This window comes from Carassius carassius, chromosome 32 (assembly GCF_963082965.1).
Source record: "Carassius carassius chromosome 32, fCarCar2.1, whole genome shotgun sequence".
In the NCBI taxonomy this organism is placed as follows: domain Eukaryota; kingdom Metazoa; phylum Chordata; class Actinopteri; order Cypriniformes; family Cyprinidae; genus Carassius; species Carassius carassius.
Genome location: NC_081786.1, coordinates 16,643,690 through 16,657,295, shown reverse-complemented (window position 1 = coordinate 16,657,295; position 13,606 = coordinate 16,643,690). Strand labels below are relative to the sequence as shown.

Here is a 13,606-nt window from a genome sequence, read left to right as displayed (position 1 = left end):
TCAATCACACACTTATGGGAGTGTGAGTCACAGCATTGCGCTCAATGACATCAGTCAAGACACGTTATCATGATAACGCTTTCTTTATCGTGAAAACAAAGAGAAAATAAAAATCACCAAATGTGAAACTGTCCAAATTCAACTGAGGTCATTGTACAGCTGAAACCCCTGGGTCGGTCTTCTGGGAACAGTTAAGCAATTGAGAGTAACAGAAAGCAAAAAAAGCTTCATTGCTGTGATGAATCACAGACTGGTCTGTCTGGTCAGTGTTACACAGGGCTGGACTGAATACGGCTGTTTCAGCTGAGTCAAGGGAGCTGTGAAAATATGCAGGAAGTGACCCTGTTTTTCTCATCCCACTTTTCCTATTGGACCTGGACCGTTTATCTTTATTAAATGTAATCAAGTAACAGAAGAGTTAAATCATGTTACTGTCAAAAGAGGAAGACCTAATTAAATCACACAAAGTACAATCAGATGTATGAAAAACATATATACACTGCCATCAAGTGGTCAAGATCTGTAATGAACATCTTCATGGAAGTGAAAAGTGAAATCAATCACATTAACTGGAGCTGCCAAAAACCTTTCCTTTTAACCATTTCCTATTATTTAAAAAACGTGTCAGTCTGTTCTGGTGGGAAAAGATCCACATCTGAGATTTGTACATGGAAATGGACATTATTATAATATGATCATAAATGCAACGAGTTCTTATTTTCATTATGAAAGCTTACTTGTTGCCAAAATGATGGTTGTTTTTAATCATCTATAAATAACATGAACTGTATGTCAGTAAATTAATAAAGAACATACATTATAATAATCTAATAGGTATTTCTTATCAATTTAAAAGGGTAAACAAGTAGGAGACAATGATTTTCCTCAGGTCAGTAAAACTACATTAAATGTGGACATCATTTATCTCAGATGCTCTGCTAGTCGGCGTACTACTGCTGCTGCAACTCTTCTGTAAGCCTCAGCCTGCAAAACAAGCAAATACGCATGAATATATTAGAAAACTAATATAATTATTTCAGATCAGTTCTATAAATGTTTGTTAAAAATCAGTCTCTGTCTGATTGATTAGTCTCTTAGTGGATTATCTGTAAACATCCTTTATGTGAAATATCTTATTCAGGTCAGTACTAAATAAACAAAAACATGCATTTTGTATGTTCCCTCTTGTTTTGGTAAAATAATTAACATTTTGCAGATTTTGCACTCAAAGATCATGAAAGGCTTACAGTAAGTAACTAATGGAAAACAATAAAAGGAAGACAGGAATCTAACATGATTCACTTACTTCTGGACTATCAGGGGATGACACAACCACGGGCTGCCCCTTGTCCGATGTTTCTCTTATGTTGAGATGAAGAGGAATGTCTCCTGGAGTGAGAGAAGAAAACCTTTGACCTCATAATATGCATTACATTTGATCAATTTCAAGTTGTTGTTTTTTATGTGCTTAAATGCTAAAAGAGTCAGTCATCATGTAATATTTCATACAGAATAGCCTTACCAAGCATCTCAACACCAAGGGTCTGAGCCAGCTCTTTAGCCCCATCTGAGCCAAAAATGTGTGTTTGATGATTGCACTTGGGACACTGGAAAACACTCATGTTCTGAACCAGACCCAGAACCTAAATGCACAAAGCACATCCTTAAACATAATTTTAATTTAATAAGAAAAAAAAAATCAGGTATTTTCATTTCATTTTAATTCTGTCACAGAATTAACACAAAATATAAACTAAATGCCATTTATATTGCTTCAATATAGTTCTCTATCAGCATGAACCCAGCCTGCTTAAACTCTATTACTTTCCACTATAATTTAATGACAAGTTCGAGCTGAAGTGCTTTTTAATACAAAAGCAAATCCTTTACCGGAACGTTAACCTTTCTGAACATCTCGGCACCTCTTCGTGCATCTAGCAAGGCGATGTCTTGAGGCGTAGACACGATTACAGCACCTGAAAGCAGAAATTATACAACTAAGCTTGATGTTTGGTGTATAAACCAGTCAAAATGTACTTGCATTATGTTTAAGAACTGTAAATAAAATGAATGTTCTGAATACTAGACAACATTAATGCATCCAATTCTCCAACCTGATACAAGCACTGACAATCTGAAATGGAAAAATCCATTGCGCCGTGTTGTGACTGGCATTAGGTAGAATGCTTCTTTCAGATTGTAAACGATGCCAAAAAGAGGCATACAGACCATAAATCAGCTGTAACATTTGTTTGTTTACCTGCTATAGGAATATTCTGAGTAATAGACAATTGGACATCTCCAGTTCCAGGAGGCATATCAATCACAAGGTAATCTAGATTCCCCCAATCTACCTGCATATAAAAAAGTCATTATAGTAGTGAAAGGAATAACAATGTTGAGTAAATTGGATTATTTTTTTCTACTGCAGAAAATGACACAATTTAACATTAAACCAGGGTAGATAATATAATTCTTGCACAATCATTCAAAATGTGCCAATGGATGGAAATTGAACTCTACTGAAGAAATCACATCAACTTGTGCTGGATGAGGACAGCTGAGAAAAAAAAATAGTTATTTACAAAATCCTATTAGCTACAGCAATTTCCAAATCCAAATTGCACACCTGTCTAATGAGTTTCTCAATAGCTGACATCACCATCAGACCCCTCCACACAATAGGTGCAACCTCTTCAACCAGAAAGCCCATTGACATACTGTAGAAGACGGAGAAGCAAGAAGTAAAACTTTAAACATTGTATTAAAAATAAAAAATAAAATAACATTCAAAAGTTTGAGGTCTGTGAGATTTAAAAAAAAATAATTGAATACTTCTATTTATGACATTTATGTTAAAATCTCGTTTTCAACAAACATAATAATAAGAAATTTTTCTTGAGCAGAAAATCAGCATATTAGAGTGATTTCTGAAGGACACTGAAGAGTGGAGTAATGATGCTGAACATTATTTACAATTTAAATTACATTTTTACTGTAATTTTGATCAAATAAACAACCTTTTGAACAGCAGTCTATTTAAATAACACTTCTGCACTACAACTATAAATCAGTCATGTAGTTACCAAGGAATTCCAAAATTCACAAGTGGCCTCATGAAGTTCTCTGAATATAAAGAAAATAGGATCAGATGACAAACTAATTTTTTTGTAACCAAAATATATTTTGGTTACAAAGCAAACGTGGACACAAAACTCACTGTCTGTTAATTCGGGGTTTCCTTTTAGGTTCATTAACTTTGGAATGGATGGGCCATAGACATCAGCATCTAGAAGACCCACCGATTTACTCTACGTGCAACAGTGGTACGAAAAAAAATATTACTGAAGGCAAATCGTCTAATAAAAAGTTAAATGATTCTGTGGTTTCAATACAGTGTCTGAGATAGGGTTATCTGAATGTCACATGATCGTTAGCCATAAGTCCAAGAGCAAGATTCACTGTGAAGACATTAAACAAATGAGCTTTTCAGAGAAATACTGGTAGCATTCAAAGAAACAGATTGGAAACTATTGTGGCATGAAACACACAAAGACAATGAACCCAAAAGACAACCGACCTGCTGTTGTGGACTTTCCCACCCCTCCTTTCCCCGATGCAACAACAAGGACCTCTTTGACTCCAGCTATGGGCTTCTGTTTTGGCAAACCTCGTGCCATGTGCTGCCTCTGTCTCTCCTGCAGAGATCGTTCACCAGCTCCTGAAGTCTAAACAGAGAAAAAGTGGGAGAAGTGGGGTTTATGCATCTATAACGTTACACCATTAATAATTAGGGCATCTGTACTCAAAAGTTGAGTTTTACGTACCTTGACGCGGATTTCATGTCTATTTTGATGTGCAGGAACAAATCTGCTAGCCAAACGTGGTGTGCCTATAATGTTTGAGGACAATGTATATATTTGCAAAAGCCTTTTGTAGCTGTCGTGTAATTTAACCATCTTATAAAGCTCCCAGAGACGAGATTTCGGACAATGTCACGAACAAAACAAAGACAGAGACGACGCTGTGGTTTCCATGTGACACTCGTCTCTATCGGTTTATTACTTGGTTATGTTTTAAAATAAATCATATAATATGTCACAAATACAGTGGGGTTTTTTAAAAACAAAAATACAGATGGCATGCGCTGGCCTGGTGTCTCATCGGACTGTCGACTGTTGATGACGTATATTGTTTGGATTCTAACGCGGAAGCGTAACCCCCGGAAGTTCCAATGGTTCATATCCATAACTCGCGAGGTTCATTCAAAATAAACTTATTTTTTTTTATGTTACTTCGGAATTGAGTTGATCACTTTCCGCCACATTTCGTAGCAATGTCCAAGAGAACAGATAATGACATTAAAGCGCGAGTGATTCTGCAGCAGTGTCTGCATGCTCGACTGCAGGTCAAACTTCCAGAAGCTGAGAGTGAGGCTGAATGTGTTGAGATATCGGGGAAATATTTAAATAATTAACCACAATTATAGTTTTTGTCGAATTAATGACCTGTCTAATTTTATTCTGATTGTTCCGATTAATCGGGGAATGGTTATCTACATCTGCTTTTTCAAAGGTGCAACTGAAGATATAATCCTTAAAATGGGTATGCATTGCCCCTGTCTCACATTTGCAATAAACATATATGCATGCATTAATTCTGAGATGTAATGTACACCTGTTTTCTCACTCAGTGAACACACTGCTGAACATGAAGCTTTGTGAGACAGAATCTGGAAAGTACACCTCAGTGCTGCAGCTACCAGGAAGTGTTCTCATAGTACCGCATGCTACGCTTGGAAGAAAACCAAAAGGCAAAGGGATGCAGTTCCATGGCAACATTGGGAAAGATGAAGGCTTGAAGCTCTATGACAGCTTTGTGTCTCATTGTCAAAGTAAACTCAGCTTGCAAAAACAGTGACACTGTTTCAGAGCTCAAACATGGAACGTATGGGAACGGACCTTATACTCATCTAATGGAGTTTTAAGAATTATATCATTTTTGATTGTAGATCAGTAATACATGGACATTGATCTATACAGATCATTCAGAAACATGAAAAGATTGTTAATACACATTTTTAGCTCCACTCCTAATTAAAATGTATATAATGCATACATCTGGTATCTGTTTCTATGTCTGTTTCCTATCTATCTATCTATCTATCTATCTGTCTATCTGTCTGTCTGTCTGTCTATCTATCTATCTTGTACTTGCTTATTTAATAATAATGTAAAGCTTTTATATTAAAGGGATACTCCACCCCAAAATGAAAAATTTTTCATTAATCACTTTGCCCCATGTCGTTCCAACCCCGTAAAAACTTTGTTCATCTTTGGAACACAATTTAAGATAATTTGGATGAAAACTGGGTGGCTTGAGACTGTCCCATAGACTGCCAAGTAAATAACAGTGTCAAGGTCCAGAAAAGTGAAAAGCATTGTCAGAATAGTCCATCTGCCATCAGTGGTTCAACCGTACCATTATAAAGCCATGACAATTCTATTTGTATTCGAATAAAACAAAAATAATGAGCAAATGCAGAACACGGTGAAATGGAGAGACACAGAGGAGACTGTTGACAAAGGAATTGTTGAATTAAGTAGTTATTTTTGTTTTATTCACGTACAATAAGTATTCTCGTCGCTTCATAACGTTACGGTTGAACCACTGATGACAGATGGACTATTCTGCCGATGCTTTTCACTTTTCTGGATATTGGCCGTGTATTTTACTTCGCGATTAATGGGACAGTCTCAAGCCTCCCAGTTTTCATCCAAAATATCTTAAATTGTGTTCCAAAGATGAACAAAGCTTTTACGAGTTGGGAACAACATGGGGGTAAGTGATTATTAAACGGCAACATGTTCATTTTGGGGTGGAGTATCCCTTTAAGCTTTCAGAGCTGATCTGATGCCACGCACTGGAGTCACTGTGGCCGCATGTCCTTCTCCTGTCCAGCAGGTGACAGTAAAGTGCAGACATTTCCAATATCTCCCAAACCAACAATCCACAACAGTTTATGGACATGCACAACAAACATGAGCTGGGAAGCATTAGGATCGTTGTCGTGATGAGCAAGGTCTTAAATCCGGTGATGATTAATTGTTTATTAATTAACCTCGGCGACTGAAGAAACTGTCTTTATAGTGGATTCGCTAACGTTACTTTGATAATGACTCATTGTCTTCAAGAAAGCTGCTAATGGACGGCAGACAGAAGGACTGTTACACACAAAGACCAGACACACCAGCTGTAAGACATCGAAAAACATGCACGACAAACGAGGGGGCTGAGGGCCTTTCACAGCCTTCTAGTGAGACTTCTAATGGGGCGAATAAAAGGATCCCCAAACGAGAAGGACAGCTCAGTTCTCCCTCCAGAGGTGACCATGTGCCCGTTTATACTCTGGTTCTGGTGCTTGTGCTCTCTGTATGTACACGCTTTTACAAAATCACTGAGCCTCCACATGTATGGTGAGTATTAGATGTGTAAAATTGTGATTGTAAACTACTTTCAATGCACGATCAGTGAACACTATGGACCATTTGCAGTTGGGATGAGACTCATTTCGGAAAAATGGGAAGCTATTACATTAACCGCACCTTCTTCTTTGATGTCCATCCACCCCTTGGAAAGGTATGGGTTTCAGACCCCTTCTAGTTGTAAGATAATGTGAATTATTTTATTAATGCTTCTACACTCCTCACTCAGATGCTGATTGGCCTCGCTGGATACCTGACAGGCTATGATGGGACCTTTCCCTTCATAAAACCAGGGGACAAATATGAGCACCACAACTACTGGGGGATGAGAGCGGTAAATCCCAATTCAGTTTATGCATATCTTAAAGTAATTTTCCCAAAATGTTTATTTTTGAATTAGTTTTACATCAAATTTCATATTATGATTGAAATATAGCTTTTGCTTATTAAAGCGGTAGTTCACTTCCAGAACAGAAATTTACATATGATGTACACACCCCCTTGTCATCCAAGATGTTTCTTTCTTTCTTTCTTCAGTCGTAAAGAAATAGTTTTTTGAGGAATACGTTTCAGAATTTCTCTCCGTATAATGGACTTCTATGGTGCCCCGTGTATGAACTTCCAAAATGTAGTTTAAATGCAGCTTCAAAGTGCTCTAAATGATCCCAGCCGAGGAAAAAGGGTATTTTCTAGCAAACGCCCTTTACGAAAAAAGGTAACACCGTGATGTAGGATGATTTTGAAGTTGGAGGAGAAATTGAGATGGGAGTTTTTAGACATAACCTAACTGCCATGAACCGGGAAAAAAGGTTCACGAAGAGCTAGATGAGTGTTTGAGGTTAAAAATTATAGAAATGTTTTTAGAAAATATCAGTTCGTTTTGCTAGACAAGACCCTTCTTCCTCGGCTGGGATCATTTAGAACCCTTTGATGCTGCATTTAAACAGAATTTTGGAAGAATGTTTTCCTCAAAAAACATAATTTCTTTATGACTGAAGAAAGAAAGACAGGAGCACATTATCTATAATTTTTTGTTCTGGAAGTTAACACTCCTTTAGGCTAGAAAACATTTATTTTAAATTGCAATAATGTACCCAAATATGACTGTTTTACTGTATTTTGATCGATCAAATGTAGCATAAGAGACTTTTAAAAACGTATTAAAAAAAAAAAAAAAAACTTCTAAATGATAGTCTATGAGTAATATATTGAAGCATTGTGTATATGTATTTGTAAGTGTGAGTTCATTTTATATATAATATATATATATATATTATAAATTTTATATTATATATATTATATTTTATATTATATATATTATATATATATTATATATATATATATTATATTTTATATATATACATGTATTATTTTATATATATATTATTTATATATATATATATATATATATATATAAATATATATATATATATATTTATATATATATATAAATATATATTTATATATATTATTTATTTTTATATATATATATATATATATAATATAAATATTATATATTTAATATTTTTATATATATATATATATATATATATATATATATATATATATATATATATATATATATATATATATATATAAAATTTTTATTAAATTATATTAAGTTATCATGGACATCATGAAATGTAAAATGTAAATTTCCTTTTCATTAAACCATGCAAAATCGTAGCTGCAAGATTAAAAATGCAAATCTATATTTTGGAAGTTGTATTTGAAATATATTCTGATTATGTATATGTATGATACCTCTTTGTTTTATTTATTTATTTATTTGAGTAATGTTAAGAATTGTACTTTCCAAGAAATTGCCGTTAGCTTTTATTTGCATTGCTGATGTATTATTCTTCAAATGTGTGCTTTAATCCCTGTGATGAATTTGAATTTGTGTTTAGTTCTGTGCAGCCCTTGGTTCCTGTCTTCCTCCTTTTGCCTTCCTTATTGTCCTGGAGCTGTCTCATTCTACGCCAGCAGCGCTCATCGCAGCCTCTCTGCTGATCTTTGGTGAGTGTGGTAGTGATCATCGACACAGAGCTGGCCTGTATTGAGTGAGGGCATTACGATGATGATCGAAATCTAAATCCACTGATCCATTTTACAACAGACACTGGCTGTATCACCCTGTCTCAGTACATTCTCCTGGATCCCATTCTCATGTTTTTCATCATGGGCTCTGTTCTCTGCATGGTCAGATTCAACACACAGAGACTCAGGTAGAGCTATCTGAAGCCTCTCTCTATGACGCTTTAGTGTTCGAGTTTATGTACCTAATGTAGAACACATTTTCTTTCTTGTCTCTAGGCCTTTCAGCTTCTCCTGGTGGTTCTGGCTGCTTCTGACGGGGGTCTGCCTCTCCGGCTCTCTTGGAGTAAAGTTTGTTGGGCTGTTTGTCATCCTCTTGGTGGGAATTAACACAGCATTTGATCTGTGGAGGCTGCTTGGGGACCTCAGCTTGTCTTTGGTATGAATAAGAACCTGTTAAAGAGTGAATTTATTCTCAAATATACGATGTTCAGAAGTTTGGGATCAGTAAGATTTTTTACGTTTTTGAACATTATCTTATGTTCAACAAGCTGCTTTTATTTGATCAGAAATACAGTGCAAAGTGATCGGTTTAACTCATCCATGCTGAGAAAAAAAATTGTATGGATTTCAAACTTTTAAACATTAGTGCATGTCGTGAATGACACAATTTTCCCGTTTTTCACCAGCTGGATTTTGGGAAGCACTTATTAGCTCGAGTTTTTGGGTTGATAATGCTCCCATTGTTCCTGTACACTACAATATTTGCTGTTCACTTTATCATCTTAAACAGAAGGTACGTCTGAGCCAATATTAATATTCTGTACTATTACTAAAGCATATCATTGGTCATTAATAAAATTAAATAATGCTAAAGCTATGTTCTTTTCAATACACAGCGGTCCTGGGGATGGTTTCTTCAGCTCTGCTTTTCAGTCTCGCTTGATTGGAAACAATCTGCACAACGCCTCCATGCCAGAGTGTAAGAACAACTTGAGCTCAAGATTTGACATTTTTAGTGCTTCGGTTTCTTTTTTAACTTGAATTGTGAAAAGATTGGATTTTCTGACTCTATCCTGGCTTGTACCCCTCCCTCCACACAGATCTGGCTTATGGCTCGGTCATAACTGTGAAGAATCTGCGTATAGCAGGAGGGTATCTGCACTCGCACTGGCATCTCTACCCAGAAGGTGTTGGAGCTCACCAGCAGCAGGTCAGTTCACCTTTGTTTACTCTTTACAGACAGTTTGACAGCAGCACTGCAGTAACATTTCCGGAAGGTTTCGAGATGAAAAACTGATCAGTAATTCTTAATTTGGTTCAGAATTTCTAATAACACTACTGTTAAAACGTTTGGAGTACGTAAGAAAATGAATGAGAAATCATCTTGCTGTATAAATCTATTTTGCATCTTACCTCATGTAGGTTACAGCCTATTTGCACAAAGATTATAACAACCTATGGTTGGTCAAGAGACCTGACAACTCTGACGGTGAGTTCTTGTACATGTTTGCATCATATTTCTTGAGAAACACTGCACAAGAATCAATATCTCCTGTTCCCTTCTAAGATCTCACAGGGCCACCAGAACTGGTCCGACATGGTGACATCATTAGACTGGAACACAAAGAGTACGTATAAGGTCTTTGGGAAAGTAACATAGTCATGGCCTAAAATAATGATATGAACTGTTAGTTTAAAGCAGTGCACGCCTGATTTTCTTCATCAGAACTACAAGAAATCTTCATAGTCATTTCCATGAAGCTCCACAGACCAAAAAACACCTGCAGGTCACAGGTTATGGCATTGTGAGTACTCAATCTTTTTTTTTCTCCCTGTATTATAATGTTTTAGCATTACTTTAGAAACCATGTTTCATTATCAGTTGATTAGGAGGGTTTGTGTTCTATCGGCTTAATAGATTCAGCTTTGTTTTTATTTTCTGATTGGATCATTGCAAGCAAAAAGATGACCTTCTGATGACCCTTTGTTGACATCAAACAAAATCTCCAAATGAACATTAATAATTTTCAGAAGTTCCAATAGAGTAGCATTACAAATTTTAAACCATAGTGGCTTTTCGTTTCAGAATGGAAGCGGAGATGTCAATGACTTGTGGCAGGTGGAGGTGTGTGGAGGGAAGAAAGGAGATCTGGTAAAGGTGTTGCGTAGTAAAGTGCGTTTTCTCCATCGCTCTACAGGCTGCGTGCTTTGCTCCTCTGGAAAGACTCTTCCCAAGTGGTGAGCGTTCATTCAGCAGAAACCTTAGATGGGGTCTGTAGTGCATAACACACAGAAAACAATTTCAACTGGACTTTACTCTTCTACAGGGGATGGGAGCAAGTGGAGGTCACATGTAGCCCATATGTCAAAGAGACCCCCAACACACAGTGGAACATTGAGGATCACATCAACCCTAAATGTATGTTCGTATAGTAGACAGAAATGTGCCATCGGATGGGTTTTACTTTGATCTTTTTATGTCTACAGTGCCCAACATCAGTCTTTCAGTGCTCAAACCAACTTTCCTGGAGGTCCTCTGGGAGTCTCATATTGTGATGATCAGGGTAAGACAAACTCACCCTAAAGAAAAATCTGCCTTTTAAAATGTTGCTTTTGCTTTGGAATGGTTCATGAATTCAAGTATATGGGTATAAGTTTGGTAAACCTTGTATTTTTGTTCAGGGAAACAGTGGTTTAAAGCCCAAAGACAACGAGATGAACTCCAAACCCTGGCACTGGCCCATCAACTATCAGGTAGATTGTCTAAAAAGATTTTTTTTTTTTAAGTGATATTTCATTATTATTTATAATTAATTAATCATTTTTGAATAATCTTTACTTTTTATTTTTTATTTTATTTCAGTTTTAGTAATTTTGTGTGCCTTTTTTTAAAAAATATTTCTATCTCATTTTTTATTTCAGTTTTATTACAGTTCAACATTTCAAACAAAACATTTTCTATTTAAAATTTCTAATGAAAATGTTTTTTATAAACAGATTTTTATTCGCTTTAGTAAAAGTTTATTTAAAACGTACAAAACTGTTTTGAGGAGCCACATCTACTGGATTCCTATCTCATTATAATTCATTATTCATAATAGGGTTTGAGGTTTTCTGGAGTGAATGAGACAGAGTACCGCGTTTATCTTCTCGGGAACCCTGTAAGTGGTTTTTTTTTTTTGCCCTCTGTTTCCTAAGATCTCTTGTCGTATCATTACTGAAGTCTACCTTTTACCCTCAGGTCATCTGGTGGCTGAATCTTTTGAGTCTGGCTCTGTTTGTTTTAATGCTGACAGTGGCATCTTTAGCAAAACAGAGAGGACTGAAGATGGAGGGAATGAGGAAAGGTAAGCATCACTATATATTGTGCAGTACTTAAAGAGCCACTCAGAACCAGTCTAAAACAGCCGATGTTGTCTTTCAGTGCACTGTCACACTCTCATGGAGGGTGGTGGGATGCTGCTTTTGGGATGGCTATTACACTACCTCCCGTTCTACATCATGGGCCGCATACTCTACTACCACCATTACTTTCCTGCCATGTTGTTCAGCAGTATGCTCACAGGTGCGTCAGTGGGGACGGCATTGATCCTATAAATTATGCTGCAGTCAGAGCTGCCTTCTTTGAATTACAATAAAATAAACATTTGCTGAAAATCTTTTCACCCTCACGCCATCCATAATGTATATTTGGAGAAATTTACACTGACGTTACATCATTTGCTCACCAGTGGATTCTTTTCAGCGAATGGGTGTCATCACAATGAGTCCAAACAGCTGTTAAAAACCTCACAATATTTGTTGAGAACAGTTTTGGACTGTTTTCACTTGTTTGATCTGTGCATACTTCTCCCCTGATATACACAAGATGTTGTTTTCCGTACAGTAGAGAAAGCAGTGTTATAAACAGGGGACTCGAATGTTAGCCAGAAGCAATGGTTTGAAGTTAAAAACATCTTTATGAATTTGTTTCTTATAAACAGAGCTTTTTGCTTCGCAAGAAATTAATAGCTAGACTGAAAACATTTAGATTACCTGTGGATTATTGTGATGTTTTTATCAGTTATTTGGATTCTCATTCTGACGGCACCCATTCACTAAAAAGGATCCATTGATGAGCAAGTGATGTAATGCTAAATGTCTAAATCTGTTCCCAAAAAAAAGCCTACATATTTCAAATTTGGCTGCATTAATTGTCATGTTTAGAAACAATGTTATCTCAATAAACGCAATTAATTCTAACATTTAATGACCTTTATTTAAGGTATTACTCTGGACGTCTTCCTCCAGAATTTACACCTTCTCTTTAGTTCATCCATATCCCATCATCTTATGAGGGGAGGTCAGTTTCTACTCCTGTTAGGGTTCATCTACAGGTAAGGCTCATATATTTAAATGTAGTTGTTTTTGGGCTAATATCACTTAAGCTTTGATTATATTTACCACGTTTGCTGTTGTAAATTAACCAAGTATAAATTGTGCTATTGTAAATTAACCAATTCCAAATTGTGTGTGTTGTACAAATGTTTTATGTTTTTTAGGTCACACATTCAGTCCATTTCTAATATTGATCTCACACTTGAATCTCTACTTGTTTCAGCTTTTATCTCTTCCACCCTCTCTCCTATGGTATGAGGGGGCCGCTGGCACAAGACCCTGCCTCGTCCATGACTGGCCTCAGGTGGATGGACTCCTGGGAGTTTTAGACCATTTTAGACTATTCAGAAATGTACCAGACTTCATCATTTTTTTAACCATTTCAGTTTTTAAATGTTGACTGGCTCATTACATTGTGGAAGTACAGTCTTTAATCTGCTGATAGGCTGTGATTTAAACTTTTTAAAATATTATTTTTTATTTTACATTTATGTATTTTACATTAAAGCTCGATGGTGTTTAATGGCTGTAGCTGGACTGAACTAAATTACAAGTAATAAAGTGCCTTTCAGGTTTCAGATTTAAAGACTCCAATGATGTATAAAATATTCACTCCTTCAAATGGGTTTTGTACATTTCATTTGTTACACATTTTGTTCTTCTGAGAAAAATAAAAAATAATTAGTGTATTCAAAAACAGCAAC

The 13,606-nt window shown here is 36.0% G+C and overlaps 3 protein-coding genes across 4 annotated transcripts; 2 read left to right on the top strand and 1 right to left on the bottom strand.

The window, feature by feature from the left end:
• Positions 1–611: 611 nt before the first annotated feature.
• Positions 612–4,202, bottom strand: nubpl (nucleotide binding protein-like). Its single transcript, XM_059520563.1, has 11 exons — positions 3,828–4,202; positions 3,581–3,728; positions 3,427–3,461; positions 3,221–3,311; positions 3,087–3,126; positions 2,630–2,720; positions 2,261–2,354; positions 1,891–1,976; positions 1,523–1,643; positions 1,307–1,389; positions 612–984 (listed from the first exon to the last, which is right to left on the bottom strand). Exons 1-11 carry the CDS (start codon positions 3,957–3,959, stop codon positions 922–924), a joined length of 984 nt encoding a protein of 327 aa, XP_059376546.1. The 5' UTR covers positions 3,960–4,202; the 3' UTR covers positions 612–921.
• Positions 4,203–4,336: 134 nt separating this feature from the next.
• dtd2 (D-aminoacyl-tRNA deacylase 2) lies at positions 4,337–4,987 on the top strand. Its single transcript, XM_059521169.1, is given in 4 exon segments — positions 4,337–4,449; positions 4,535–4,605; positions 4,694–4,907; positions 4,909–4,987. Coding segments are annotated over 4 exon segments (477 nt in total).
• Positions 4,988–5,948: 961 nt separating this feature from the next.
• pomt2 (protein-O-mannosyltransferase 2) lies at positions 5,949–13,605 on the top strand. Of its 2 annotated transcripts, none has more exons than XM_059520562.1 (21): positions 5,949–6,476; positions 6,555–6,639; positions 6,715–6,819; positions 8,396–8,504; positions 8,605–8,713; positions 8,802–8,961; positions 9,212–9,318; positions 9,422–9,504; positions 9,626–9,735; positions 9,948–10,014; positions 10,102–10,153; positions 10,252–10,330; positions 10,612–10,763; positions 10,853–10,944; positions 11,013–11,089; positions 11,208–11,279; positions 11,627–11,686; positions 11,767–11,872; positions 11,950–12,090; positions 12,790–12,901; positions 13,126–13,605. In XM_059520562.1, the coding sequence occupies exons 1-21, from the start codon at positions 6,205–6,207 to the stop codon at positions 13,229–13,231; spliced, it is 2,256 nt and encodes a 751-aa protein (XP_059376545.1). In that variant the 5' UTR covers positions 5,949–6,204; the 3' UTR covers positions 13,232–13,605. The 2 variants fall into 2 exon arrangements, with proteins under 2 accessions (XP_059376545.1, XP_059376544.1); XM_059520561.1 differs by having other exon boundaries at positions 5,950–6,476; positions 10,093–10,153.
• Position 13,606: the final 1 nt, after the last annotated feature.